This window comes from Epinephelus lanceolatus, chromosome 17 (genome assembly GCF_041903045.1).
Source record: "Epinephelus lanceolatus isolate andai-2023 chromosome 17, ASM4190304v1, whole genome shotgun sequence".
Classification (NCBI taxonomy): Eukaryota; Metazoa; Chordata; class Actinopteri; order Perciformes; family Serranidae; genus Epinephelus; species Epinephelus lanceolatus.
This window is the reverse complement of record NC_135750.1, coordinates 34,570,767-34,586,365: the sequence shown is the minus strand read 5'-3', so window position 1 is coordinate 34,586,365 and position 15,599 is coordinate 34,570,767. Positions and strand designations below refer to the sequence as shown.

The 15,599-nt window shown below is 43.2% G+C and overlaps 1 protein-coding gene across 2 annotated transcripts in view; it reads right to left on the bottom strand.

Moving 5' to 3' along the window:
* Window positions 1–15,599, bottom strand: part of bcl11aa (BCL11 transcription factor A a) — a 60,891-nt gene that overhangs the window by 41,157 nt on the left and 4,135 nt on the right. The window contains exon 2 of one of the 2 annotated variants that reach the window (XM_033613472.2): window positions 14,805–15,257. In XM_033613472.2, coding sequence (XP_033469363.1) covers window positions 14,805–15,257 — 453 coding nt within the window. The remainder of the gene's footprint in view (window positions 1–14,804; window positions 15,258–15,599) is intronic. The other variant, XM_033613473.2, reaches the window with a different exon arrangement.

Below are 15,599 nucleotides of genomic sequence, written 5' to 3'. Positions count from 1 at the left end.
ATATGCGCTAATATGTGCAAAGACACACAGGGACACAGTTAGTCCAGAGTACATTTCCGTCCCTTTTAACATTAGGACGTGGCCTCCTTTAAACTTTCTACACAGCTATAGTATGTTGGGTCCAGATATCACATTCCAAACAACACATATACACGCCACCTCTAATGACCACGCAGGTATCTGATCCATTTACATAAAGACAACTTATCATAAGGAATACAGAGGGCCTGGATTCTTCAGTTGTTCAAAGAAGTTCAACTACATGCAATGTCCTGAATTACTATTGTGATATTTCAAAACATATTTTCACTTTTTGGAGAAATGTCACATCTCCCATTCATAAACATTCACTGAAAGCAAGGGTTTAATTTCAACACTGGGAGGGAGACACAGGAAACTGAGGGTTGGGGGTTCTCCCTCAAAAAATGTTGAGCATTAGACAATTGATTACCTGCATTCTTGTGAATTTTTATGCACCACTTTGTGCATTTTCTGCATCAATGTATGGTTTAAATGTCTCTAATTTTGTCAAATAATAGTTATTAAATATTAAATACTTTGTTTCAAAATGCAACCATTTTACAATATGCCATACTGACATGCTACTTGTCTGTTTTTAATGCTTTTGAGCCATTTATCAAGCTGTGCATCAGTAATAAGCTGTTTGGTTAATGTAACTTGAAGGTGTGAGTATATATGTGCGTGTGTGTGTGTGTGTGTAGTAACTCTACATTTTATGGCTTAGCGCCTTTATGTTTACAGTCACATTTTAGTCACGCAGCTCTCACTCTCCACATCACCTTTGATCTCTATTACAAGTGTACAGGACAGTGTGTCTAGTACAGCGCAGTTGAGATGATGCTTTATCATATGGGCAGAACAAATCATGCAGAGGTAAAGTACAGTATGTTCGTGGCGATGCCAAAGTCTAGAGACATCTGAATCCTAAATGCAGTCATGTCCTCGAGGAGAAAATTAGCCACTGAAGTATCTGGAAAAAATAAATTCTTCAAAAGTACCCTTGAGCAAGGCACTAAGCCTGCCTGAGGGCACACTGGAGAACAACAACAGTGGGAGAAGCGGGAGCAGAACTGGAGGCATAACAACCATCACTACTCCAAATAAATGCCTCTGTCAGAAAACCAGTGAGCAAGGCATTAATCCCATCAATCAAAAGTAAAAGAATGTCCCGACAGCTACAGCTACAAAGTTGAAACTGAACTCACTAAAACCACTTTCTCACCGTGGCACAACCAGACAGCCAACCGATGCGCAAGTGCCCTTAAGCAAGGCATCAAACCCACTGAACCTGCTCAGCAGCCAACAGCAGCAGAAACAGCAGCAGCTCAGCAGTGTAAATTTACAGAAAGTGTGTAACCCTCCCTCCTTCCTGCTGCACCTCCTGACCCCGGCTGCTGCTGTAAATATAAATGTGCTCCTGCACTGTCAACTCGCGCTTGGTTACACAAGCAGCAGTTCCACAAAGGTTAAAAATATGTATATTCTACTTCCTCCTGCTTTCTTTCTGCCTTGTCTGTCTGTCTTTCACCGTGTGCGATTTTTCCTCCTTGCTATCTTTCTGCCTCTTGAAGTGGAGGGCTCGGCAGGTCAGGGGCATTAGTGGAAATCTGCTGTATTTTTTTTTCTTTTTCTGTGTCTGTTTGAACTTTTTGTTGTTTTTCATTTTTCTACTTCACTTCTTTAACCCTCCGTGGCACCGTTTCCATGCCAGCAAACCGGTCTGGACTGGTCCTGTTGAACTATGTGTGTGTGTGTGTGTGTGTGTGTGTGTGTGTGTGTGAGAGGTGTGTATGCAGGTAGATAAAAAATGGGAATGAGAGCTTACACTGAACGCTAACAGTGGGTTAATATGCAGAGCCAAAAAGTGAGGAAAGATAGTGTGTGTAATCGTGTGTGTGTGTGTGTAGCCCCCCCCCCCCCCCCCCCCCCCACACACACACACACAAGCAGCACTATGACACCAGTCTCATCAAACAGTTGGACGTCGGCCAAGTTCATCTGTTAATGGACAGCCACCGCCAGGACCCAGCCTTTCCTATCTCGCTCTACCCTCACCCCCCATCTCTCTCTCTATCACATCCCCTATCCCCCTAGGGCGCTCTACCCCGATGCCCTCTCCCACTCATCTCCCTGTCTGTCTTTTTTTTTTTTGTCGTTGTCGTCCTATCCCACCTCTCCCAGCATTGCAGACTGGGGCCTGCGTTTCCCTTGTACTGCAAAGATAAACAGTGTGTGTGTGTGTGTGTGTGTGTGTGTGTGTGCATGTGTGTGTGTGTGTGCATGTGTCCCTTTGTCTGTCTGTCTGTCTGTCGGCAGACGGTGCTCGGGGTGTGCTGCACACACACACACAAACACACACACACACACACACACACACATTTGTCTTAAGAGAGTACCTTTGAACAGCTTTTCAACAAGCTTGAAACAAAAAAAAGTCCAAAATCAAACAAAGGCCAAAAGACGGGGTTAGATTCCATTAAATTAAGGGAGATAGAAAGTGTGTGTGTGTGTGTGTGTGTGTGTATGAGAGAGAGAGTGAGATCAGTGTTAACTACAGTCCAGAGCATGTTGAAACACATCTGGCTTCCAACGGAAAACTGCAGCACAGGAGGGAGAGGAAAAAAAGAGAAGAAAAAGATCGACAAAGAAAGAGAAGACAGACAGAAAGGGAGAGAAAAAAATGAAGGGGAATTCATAAAGAGCAGGTGAAGGTGCTTTTTTTTTATTTTGGTCTTTGCTTAAAAACACACACACACACTCTTACAAAAGGCTGGCGTTCTTCCTGGCTTATTTGTGGCGGGGCAAGAGTTCAAGGAATTACAGTCTCTTTCACACTTCAGTATTTATTTAACGAGATAGGTGATGTCTTTATTTTTAAATACATGTTTTTTTCGGTTGGGGTTTTGGGGGCGGGTTGAGTCCAACGATTGAGGGGAGGTGAGATGAAGTGAGCCATAAATGTTGCTGTTGTTGTTGCTGTAATTTTGAGGGCAATTTTGTCATTTTAGCTGCGGTTAAATTATTGTATGATTCCACTACAGGTTGGGGAAATGTGACAAATTCTAAAGAGTCTGGAAGGTATTCATATTGTTGCAAAAACATTTTCTTACATCCCACTGATGCAGCAGGAACGAAGCCTTAGAACAGACAACAAATCAGCTACTTTTCCTTGAAAGCATTGTCTTTCTTTTAATTTTTTCTCTTAAACATTTTGTCCTTGTGCAGTTTTTTGCACTAGCAATGATATCTATTGTAAATCTACCTCATAACGATTCATGTCAGCATTAAAAGCTGGCAGTTCCGTTGAGTTTAGCTTCAAAAACATCCTAAAAATGTCCACGTTTGACACAATTGTAGCTTCTCTTCCCCCTTAGACAATATCAGTTACCAATTTTTTCCCCAGACTGACCACACATGGCTGAAATATTCGTGTATATTACTGTACTACTAAACGCACATGCACACACTCAGACAAAAATGCCTATAAAGTACATTTTAGCGGTTCTTTATCCGTTTTGGGGGGATAAATTATCCATTAGATTTCATCATATCTTACCGGGGCAATTACATCAAGAAAATGATAGCGGGCACAGGATCAATTATGCATGCCCTTGGCCAAAGACCAAGCACCGGGCAGAAGGAGAGGGCATGTACACACACACACACACACACACACACATGTGAAGAGGAGGATCTCATAGATGTGGCCCATCAGTTCATCTTACTGCCTAAAAAGTTCATACGCTTAATAATTTAGCTGTGCTCTGGATACAGTTTCCCAGCTGAATATTAACAACTTTGAAGTGAGTAACAGCAGCCAGAGGTATATAGGGTGTGTGTGTATATGTGTGTGTATGGGCGTGAGTATTTGTAGGGGGGCTAAAAGAGACCTCAGGAAACAGGCCTCGTGAGTCCCACCGGAGACAACCCCTCGAAACACACACACACACACGCACACACACAATCCTTCCCCTCGGCTGCGTCCATTACACCGCCGTTTGTAACATTGCTCATTTCTGGGCAATTAAGAATTCCTTTTCATCGCTATGTAGGTTCACATATCTCCCTCACAGCACTTGTACACAAACTGGGAAGGCGTGAGGAAAAAGAAGAGTGTGTGTGTGTGTGTGTGTGTGTGTGTGTGTGTGTTAGGGGGGAAGAAGGGGAGGGTGAAAAGATGTGGGGAGAAAAAAGCAACAAAGGGAACCAGAGAAAAAAACAGAAAGATTAGCGCCTGTGCACCAGTTGTTCTTGTTTGTTGTTGCTGCCTTTCCATCTTTGTTCTCATTTTCTTAATTGTCCGGGCCTCATTATTAGATGAAAATTGATTTATCTTATTGATTTCTCTCTTTTGTCTTCCCCTCACCAAAAACACTTTCAGAACAGGCCTCTTTTGGAGTACAAAGGAAGCATTAGGTGTGTGCCCGTAAGTGAGGGTTTACACACAGGTGCCTATTTTCTTGTGTGTATGCACAACCGCGTGACACACACAAAAAAAGACGCATTTTTCTGCCGAGGACAGAACAATGGAATTCTTTTTCTTTCTCTCCTTTTTTCGGGAGTTTTCGTCCATGTTTACAGAGAAACTCACTTAGGAAGACGAATCACTGTCTCCAAAATGGCAGCCTGAGATAGAGCCAGGGAGGGACGAGGAGAGAGAAAAGAGAGGTATCTGACATCTGTTTGTTCAAGGAGAAACAGAGAGAGGGGGGTGACACTAAAAATGAATAGGCTGACACTGACAGAGAGAGAGAGAGATGGGCATTGAGAAATCATTTTACCATGTCAAGACCGACACATACAGGAGAGAGCCAGATGGTTTGCATTGGGTAGACTTTGTGTGTGTTTATGTGTGTGTGTTTGTGAGAGACAAGCAGTGTAATGAGGGAACAGACGAGACATCATGTAAATTAAATATGTCCAATCTCTGGCTCGGCTCTCAATCTTCACACAATTAAAAAAAAAATGCAACTTTCATTTATATTAGCCTAAAAAACCAGCTCGCGCACACACACACAGCTCCCACCCAAGGCACAAATGAGAAAATACACACAGGCATGAAAACACACACGTACACACACAAACACCCCTTGACATGCCGGCTCTGACAAGCGTAGCTGATGTGCACCGCGAATGCGCATGGTAATAGGCCAATCAAAAATGCAAAACAATTGGCAATTACTGTGAGGACCTAATGGTCATTAGAATTTACAACTAGGTAATGAACTAAAGTCTGCCCACTGCATGCATATTCATAAAGCTATTTGAGCTTTGAAGATTAAAGTAGCGCTTAAAATTCAAATGAGCCTCCGCAAATTATCGGAAAAGTCAGTGCTGCTGCTGCTGGTGGCGATGGGGGAGCTCCTTATACATGTTGTGTGTGTGTGTGTGTAATCTTTTTTAAGCATTATCAAATGGTGTATTCCTCGACATGTGAGGACTGAACAAGTGTAATTAAGGGGTTTGGGGTTTAGCATGACAAAAGCTAATGTTTGTGAAATCATGCGCAGAGCTGATTTTATTTTTTATACATATTTTCAAGTGTTACAAGAAATATTTTTACAGGTGAAATCCTCTAGTAATTCACGAGAAAATATCAAAGATTAACGAGAAAAAATAAACACATTCGGGTGCTCCCGAAATGTGACTTCTCTGCTTCCCTTCACTGTCAATCAACTTGTGACTTCTTACACTTGTCTCGCCAATTGTGTGTATATTATAGATTACTTTGGGTTTACTGGTGCAAGCATAGCTTTGTGTGTGGATAAACCTGTAGACGTGTCTGTATAAAACATTTATTGTTATTTCTTGGAGAGGTGTGGGTAGATGGGCGATAGAAATGATTCGTATTTTCATTTACAGCATCATGTAATACAATGTCTCAGTCATACAGTCCTGGTCAAACTATATGCCAGGCTGTGACAGCATGTGATGGCCATGTATCTCCAAAATTTTTTGATGGTGCATTCCAGAGACAATCTTGCCGAAGAAGAAGAAGAAGAAGAAGCATTTTAGGACTGCATTTCTGCATTATTTCCATTATTGATTAATCTGTTATTTGATTAATGAACTAATACTTTCATCTAAAGCATGTCTGATTTGGTGAAAAAGAACATCACATTTACCCCGAGCTCAATGTGGCGTCTTCGCATTGTTTGTTTTGTCTGACAGACAGTCCAAAACCAGAATTTAGAATTGACCAATTGATAAATTAATTTATCTCTGGAGCATTTAATCCTTTTATTAATTTAGAAAAATCACCAGATTTGAAGTGTAGGTCTGTGACATCATCGCTATAAATGATTAAGCTTGATTTAGCTCCTCAGAGTGAAGCATTAGGGCAAGAGGTTAGAGGTTAGGTCATGATGGACCCAAACCCAGCTTCCAAATATGGACGGGGAAGTTTGAAAAAATACTTCCAATTTTGCTACTGCAACTTCCACTTTCTCGAAGCCAACTCCCAAATTCATGAGAAAGGTTAGGGTTAGGGGTTAGTGACAGTAACACAGTCTTTCCTTCAGAGAACAAATTGTTAAACACCATCAGGGGCCTGCTTGTCTCGTCTTTGCAGTGGGCTGAACATGTTCAAAAAAATATGAAGTGAGCTGCCTGCAATCATAAGAATTACATATGTTATCCCGCTTTGAGGATCACTTTGTTTGGCACTAAACATGCTTTTGATTTGCTGAGGAGAAGGATGTAAAGTGATGAAAAGGTGGTGGGAGTGAAAGAAAGAAGCAGGCTGATGCTCACAATGCCAAACTAAAAGATTAGACCCACTCATACAGAGCTGTGCGTGCACTGTATGTGCTCCACTTATCAACACACACACTGTTACAGGGCGGCAGTGTGTGTGTGTGTGTGTGTGTGTGTGTGTGTGCGTGTGTATGTGCATGCATGTGCTGCTCTTCTGCAGTTGTAGTAGTAGTTCAGCCAAATGGGGAACATGAAACCAGAGCAAGGAGCCAGGCCCTTCCACACACATGCACACACACACACACACACACACACTGGCCACACACATATTGCCAGCTCAGCCCTGGCACACTTTACCAGGGGATGTCCTGCATCCACACTGCCAGCTCACACACACAAACACACACACTCTTTCATGTTCACCCGTGCCACATTAAAACACACACACAAACACACACCTATGTAGGCATGCTGTATAAGTAATAACAGCTACATACAAAGAGAAGCACTGACGAATGAACACATATCTAGCCAGTGAGATCTGTGTGTGTGTGTGTGTGTGTGTGTGTGTGTGTGGTGTGTAGAGGCAGTCTGTAATCCAGTGGCCTATATAAATAAGCTTTGTAGTGTATAAACAGTTTTATGAACAGGCCTTCAACTGCCTTCAACATAATAAGAGAGCTGAGTTACATGTGCACCCCCTGAGCAGACCGAGCACTGTGTGTGTATGTGTGTGTGTGTGTGTGTGTGTGTGTATTTTCTGTGAGCATGCCTATGAGCACACAGGCATAAACACACACACACACACACACACACACACACACATACACACACAGAGCATGAAGTGAGCCAAAAACAGCAGCTTTCCCTCTCACCACGAAGGAGTAGATGCAGCGTGGATGTCGAATCGCTCGCATAAACACAAAGAGCCAGATCAATAAACAATCCTCCATCACAGAGCGCGTACAGCACGTCACTGACACACTGTCACTGCTGCAAATGCTGCAGAACCGGGAAATAACGCTGGTCTTTTTAATGTCTTATTGTTCTCTGTCATTGTTTTTGAATGGTTCACAGACCACGGTAATCTGGGAGATCTTTTGTTTTTCTACAGATCCGTCTCCATCTTTGGTCACCGTCGCTGCGGTGTGTCTGTGCCGCACTTCCCAGGGATCAGCTGTCAATCAAACTGCGTGGGCAGCGTGACGTCTTCTCTTGGATTTTTTTTTTTACCCTTTGATGTTGTTGTTGTCTGTTCAGCCACGGCAGTGATTACTGTTCATGCCCTGCTCTTCTTCTATTTATTCCAAAGCCACATGTAAAATGCATCACTTCCTGTGCAACCAGACAATTCGTCTGAGGAAGAGGCACCAGCTACTGTTGTAAAATCTTTCACTGATAAATAATGATGACAATGATGAATCTAATTTGCACTGTAAAAAAACGGAGATCAAAACAGCTCACTGTTATTATGCTGTTGCCTGTTCAACATCCATCTTCAAACCATTAATACAATAATGTGACAGTCTGTTGATCACCGCAGGAAAGCTGTCTTGTCTCTACTCTTCACTCCGCAGTTCAAAGGTCACATTTGGTACAGAAGTAGGAGTTCATTGTTTTGCTCAAAGGCATTTTGGAAAGTTCTGGGCTAACCCAGTCAATTAAAGGGGACTCTGCAGATTCTACACAGACAGATCACTTCATTTGTCTCAGTTATGCTGCGTTCAGACAGAGTCAGGCAGACAGTAGACAGCAGACACAAAAACACCTTCTGGACGGCACGAGTAAAACAAACAAACAGTCTGACCGAATAGCAGGACAGTAAAACAAAATACGCATGATGATGTGTTGCTATGGTGACGCTGTATCGTTATTACATGATATTACATTACATTTTACTTAATTTTTCCAGTAACGTTCAGTAATTGTCCAGATCGCCTCTGTTTTCTCTTTGTATGAAGGAGCTATGTTACATCTGGTTGTAAATTCCATCACGGAGGAGGGCAAAAAGTTAAAATATGTAAACTTTTTGGCGATGCCATCTACCGTTACCCTTGCCAGCCTCACCTAATTTTACTGTCCTGCTCTCATTCACTAAAATAATATCCTATTTGTCATCTACTGTCTCCCTGATTCCATGTGAATGCAGCATTAGTTCTACTCAGCCTGAGTGCACAGCCGTATAATATCCTCTGTGTCTCTTTGTCAAGTGTGAGAAAACAAACCCTGATGATGTCATTGTGATGTCATCAGAGTTATCTCAGCATGGCCCTGGAGACCACACATTTATAAGAGTAAGCCTGCATTGCAAACTGGAGTTTAAAAGATGTTTATCAGGCCAGGGATGTTTTTTTAATGTAGTTGCATTATGGGAAATGTAGGATCTAGAATTTTTTGATTCCCACTCACATAGGCGTAGATTTTAGGGGAGGCGCAGGGGCCACATCCCCCTCAATACATGGCCCTCCCCTCCAGTAAAAACATGAGAGTGGCAGATGGCTTTTATTTGAATGAAATTAAAGACACCTCCACCTTAAGCCGATGCAGAAAGGGTACAAATTGGTGCATAAAAATTCACCAGAATGCAGGAAATTATGTGTTTTGACACTCAAAATTTCCATGTTAAAACGAAACCTTTGCGCTTGCACACTCAGGACTACAAGTGAGGATATCTCAGCCTCAGCTGCCTTGATTTTGACCATTCTTTTTTAACCTGTCTTTCACGACTACCCCAACTTCGTAACAGAGTAATTTTAAATTGCTGGAGTATCCCTTTAAATAAAGAGCCAGGACAAAAGCAAACTAGATTTAGTCCAGCAATTCAATGCTGCTGCCCTAATACTATCTTATGTAACAAAATATGGGTGTGTGTGAGTGTGTGTGTGTCTGTGTGTGTCTGTGTGCTGTGAGCATTACCAAACAGGATAAAGGATAAATCAACAGGCTCACCGGTCTGGACTTTACAGGCACAGGCCAGAGAAAAGCAACTTTAAATTCAGGTGAAATGCTTCACTTTCTGTTTTGAGCAACACAAAGCATTATCTTTCCGATCCTTGTTTTAATACTATGTCCAAAATTTATCAGTAGTGAATTCTAAGTCTTTTTTTTTTTTTTTGCTTCAGTCTGGATCGCAGACACGCTCTGCAAACACACACCCACACATTTACAGCAAGACAATAATCAACAGTTCACTTCAGTCAATATGCAGTTTATGGAGTTTTTGTGAGTGCTGGGTAGAAAACACAGTACAGCCTGTTGGCCTTGGTGGCAGATTATTAGCTTTTCCAGTCATTCCAGTGGCCTGCTGTATGTATTATCCTGCCAGTGATGTTTTCTGCACACAGCAACATGTTTACACGCAGTAAGCTCATTCAAAATGCCGACACAGTCAGACTTTCACTGCACTGGGAGAGAAATGCCTGAGTTCAAACGCCGCACTTGAGTCCACTAAATAAAATCTTATGTTGCGAAAGAAAGCGAGAGCAACAATAGATTAGTAATGGCAGCCAGTGTGTGAAATCTCTTTGTAGGCTCGCCGGGATGTGCTTCAGCATGACACACACACACACACACACACACACCAAACATACTGTAATTGATTCAGTATCAATTGGCTGTCCCGGATTTGCATTGACTGCTAATGTTGCAGAGAGACAGATGCATGAGCCAAAAGAGAAAATGAAAAAAAAAAAAAAAAAAGAAGAGGAGGGAGAGAACAGATATGAGATAGAAAGAGATCTGACACCGAGCCAGACAATGAATGGGTGTTAAAAATGCACTAATGTGTATTGAGGTGGGCAGCATTAGCCAGTGATGATAAGCTAATTGCTAATCACTAGATCATAGACTAACAATACTCATGTTACGAGGCTTCAAGCCAGGATGACTCTTCAGTGGGCTGACCATAATGATGGACTGCAGACGGATATTTTTGGGCGAAAAATATCAGCATGTCTGATGAATTAGGCTCAAGAAATTTTTGTATTTGTCACAATGCACGCGTATTGATAATATCTCTTGTTAATGAGCTAATATTGCTAGGCTAACGCGGTTTATCAGCCAGTATTGCTCAATAAAATCAGTGGTCAATAAGATGAATAATTCTTTGCACTGGCTGCATATCAATTTCAGCTCATTAGCGCACATATTAGGACTGATTTTACACAGAGGAGAGGATTAAATTCTTGATGCTAATTATGAGAAATCAATTGGCAAACTGGACAGCAGAAATTGTATTTACTGTGGAAATAATCCACAAAAGAATTCATTCTAAATTTCAATTTTCAAGATTTTTTTTTTTTCAATCACAACCACAAAGAAAAAAAAAGAGAAAAAAAGACAGAGACATGGCCATCCACACACAAAAACGTACACACACACACACATGCAAACCCCTCTCTTTTGAGACATTAGCGATGCTGTTTCTGAATGAGGGGCGCCTCAGGGATTATAATCAGAATTTTCATCTCAGTCAGGGATTAATAGAATAAATGGGCAAGAGAGAGGGAGAGAGCACTAACCATGTGTGTGTGTGAGTCTGTGTGTGGTGTGGGCGGGCGGGTATGCTGCCTTTTTTTGCATCACTGATCGGCATTTTGCCTGTACGGTGCTCTCCCGCTCACACACACACACACACACACACACACACACAGGTAATGTCTCGGCTCTCCTCGGCCGGGGCTGTTTGATATGTAAATAGCAGCGTTCCGGCACAAGTCCGACGCTTTGTGTTCCTCTGAGCCTCGCAGCAGCCAGAGGAGATCTGTAGCACTCTGACCAGAGATACTGATACACATTTTTACAACAAGCAGACATACAGCCATCACATTACATATGCAGGAAAAACAAGCTACATATGTGGAGATAAAGGAGGTCTGGTTTCCTGCAACATAAGATGAAAAGTATTCCTTGGATTTCTCAAAGAAGTCAGAGTAAAATATGATTCCTAACAGAGCAGTAAATCCCCCCCAGAAGACAAGAAGATAAATTAAAAATGATGGCATTTGGATCACATTTTTACTGATTAAAATCCCTGCATACTGAGCAACACGGATGCTAAAACCTAAACCCAATAGAAATAGTGTTAAATGTAAAATATTGACATTGATTAGCAGTATTAAACTGGCATATGTTGAATCTTTGAGGGAAAAAAAGAGGCATGTAATTAATTTCCTGTTATTCTGGTAATTTTGATTTCTTACAGGCTGCAGTAGAGGCCTCATATACTGTAAGGAAAAGCTACGAGACACAGTGGAACACCAAGCCAGCATTTACAAATAAGAAACACACACGCATTCCTCCCTCGCCTCCTTTTTTTGTCATTAGGAATGCTTTTGGACGGCTGTAATCGCGGCTGAAATTCCAGCAGATTTTTTTTTTTTTTCTGCCTTTCACATATTTACTTCACCGTGACAGTTTGGGGTCAATTAGGATGAAAGCTGAGGTCGGGGAGGAAAATACTGGCTTTAATTATCAGCTATCAGAATGGATGTGTTGCGTAAATTCAGCATGCGAGGTGGTGTTTGTGCTGGTGTGCTTCCAGTGGCTGAGAGAAGGATCCAAAAAAAGCATCGATTAAAGAGGAGAGATGTAAATAAAAAGATGAATTCCTCCTGCGGATGGTTATTCTAAAAGCTGAGTGTTCCTTTTTTGGTTTAAAATTCCAAATAGTAAACATTTAATAATGCTCGGTCCGTCTGCTGTTCGGCCTGACGTCAACATCAGACAAGATATATAACACTGCTGTCCTGTTTTCTCCTCCTGTCTGAGTGTACAGCTGTTCCTACCAAGACGTTCCCACACACAACGCTATTGAAGCAACCAGACGCCTGTATTATGATGTAAATCGCTCTAATAACCCAGTTTAGCTGGTGAGTGTCTGTGAGTGTGTGTGTGTGTGTGGGAGTAGGTGTTGAAATGTATAGTCACTGCAGAGACACAAGCAGCTTTGGCAAAAAAGAAAAAAATATGTTGCACTAACTCGTTCCAGCTGACATACAGTAGATGGATTTGTCTCAAAGGCCAAAGGTCAAAGGTCAAATACATCTTTGACAACATTTTTCCTCACTTCCACTTCCTGTGAGTGTAAAAATTGTAAAAGCTGAGATCAGTTAAGAGAAAGCAGAACCTTAACCAGCTTATTGTGCTTATTTCCTCAAACACACACCAACTTCGAAATGGAAAACAAACTGCAGCATTTAGGATTCCTGAGCTGCATTCAACGAGCAAAGTGATAAAGTGTGTATTTTGCAAGTGTGTTTCCGCTGCTCTATTTCATCTTCACCCCCTTTTTCTCTCCCCCCCTCTCTCTCTCTCTCTCCCTCTCTCTGTAACGGCTAATTTAGTACAGGCAGCCCGCCACTAAAAACTACTGCTAATTAAAATGCACAAGGAAGAAAAAAAATGGCACTGCAACAAATAATTAGTGGTGTTAAGACGCTTTAAATAAACGACTTTCCCTCTAAGAGCAAAACTAAAACTGGCTTTTCCCTCTCTCCGCTCGCCTCTCATTTGATTCTTGTACCGGGAAAAGAGACGGCAGGGAAGGGAAAAGGAAAAGGAGGAAAAAGAGGGATGAAACTGGAGGAAAAACGCTGCGTTTACCTATGAAGTTTGGTGCGGAGGTAAAGTCAGAGAGGGGAGAAGAATGAAAGAGATGGAGAGCTGGGCTGCATTTGGTCGGGTAAGATGTGGCAGTGGAAGGGGGGAAACCACACCGAGAGCAGGACACATCTGCTAGGGCCACATGAGAGAACAGCACACACACACACAAACACACACGCTATGCAAGAACACACATTTTGTGCACCCAATCCCAGAAAGAGGCTGCAGCTACTCCCCAGACTGAGAGTTGCACACAAACACACAGTTTTAGCTACATCCAGTGCAAGCACTGATCATACATCTGCCCAAACACACAAACACACACACACACACACACACACACACACACAAACAAACGATTACACTATGGTCTCACAAGTGCACTAACACACTGACCAGTGGTACCACAAAGTCAAGGTCACCCATGTCTCTTTGCCACTGGCCTGTGGGATTTGGTCACCATGGCCAAACTGGGTAAACTGGGAAAACACACACAGACATACACATACACATCTTCACTGACACACACACACACACACACACACACACACTGCATTTAATCGATGAATCCGTGGAAGGACAATTGCACAGACTCGGTAGATAATTAGATATATTGGCTACGTTGTCTTACACACTCTCATACACACAAACATACACACTGCCCTTTACTTTAATCAGTAAAGACTGAGAACAATTCACACACACACACACACACACACACACACACACACACACACACAGGCGCAGAGAGAAAGCCACCCTAAATCAAACCACTGTCTTTTGTGCCAGCTGTAGAAGAGAACAGAGGCGTATTCTCCCGGGTTTCCTACCCACCTGTGACGACCCTCTGTTGTTGTTTGTCTGACAACAGCCACCCCACCCATCCACTTCATCCCGCCCCCTCAAACAAGTCTCAGCCAATCAGATTTCTTGCCTTAACAGGGATTGGCATGTGTGTGTCCCCTAAAAAACCTCGAGCTCAGACTGCTACAGCCCCCACAAGGTTTGGATGGAGATCACGGGCAACATGCAGGCTAGACTCCGCTGGCTTGTCGTACCACAGCACACCCACATTGCGTCGACGATATAAAAACAAAGCCTGACGTTGCAGAAAACACACACACACATCCAAAAAACGTACGCCCATTCAGGGCAGTACACAAAATGACAATGGGCCAGTTAGAAAAGTAGAATCTGGACACTGAGAGCTGCTTCTGATCCAGATGAGTTCATTTATCCTGTGATGAGTAATGTTTCAGAAAATGTTTGAAAGGAAAGAGCTACTTATGGTCTATTTTTAATATTCTGTCAGATTTTACCTCCTCATTCACACAAAAGCTGATACATAATCACATCCTCTACAGTGACGATCTGGCAGCCACTGCCTGAGTAAAGCTGCTGCTTCTCTCTTAATTTGAGCACCACCGCCACTGTGCTCAAATCCAGACAAAGGTGATGTATGATGTGGGAGCAGGTCTGGTTACCTGGGAGGGGCTCCTGTTTGGGGCAAATCCCCCGGGGCAATGAGAACCGGTCGTCATCGTCATCTGCAAGCGTGGCCTGGACACCCACTTCCACAGGCCTTCGACTGCGCAGAGAGCCAAATGCAGGCGACGGGGTGAGGGCCAGGCCAGGGGAGGGCGAGGGGGGCTTGTCCAGCCCCCGGCCCACGGCGAGGCAGGGCGGCCCGTGGCATCGCTTTCTCTTGTGCTCTATGAAGAGCAGGATGTCCGCCAGGGGGAAGGTGGCTTGGCACTGGCCGCAGGTCAGCAGGTCCTGCTCCAGTGAGGGGTGAGCATCGTGACCCAGCCGGGCCAGCCGGCCCACTGTGGAGCCCGGGTGGTGCCCGTTGAGGCTGCCGCTCTCCTCTGAGTTCTCCGAGCAGCGTTCCGACAGCTCCTCCGACGAGACGACGGCCGTGGAGAGGGGTTCGGCTGCTGGCGAGACAGAGGGGGGGAACAAGCACAGAGGAAGAGGGAGAAGAAGAGGGGGGTGTGAGGAAAGAAGGAGAGGGAGCAAAAAAAGAGGAAATTAGAAGGTGATGCTTACTCTCAGCAAAAACCAACAACCACATGTTTATATTTTTCTTTTTGTCTCCTGTAATTTAAACCTATTGATACAACAGTTTGTGGGAATAGATGACAAGAGAAAAGTGAACAAAACCTTCCTCTGTCAGTCACACAGAGGATCAGAGTTACAGAGTCAAAGCAAAGCAAAAGACATGTGGTAGACACAATAATGGGGTGAGAAAATGTGCCTTGTAATGATAGAAATGCATG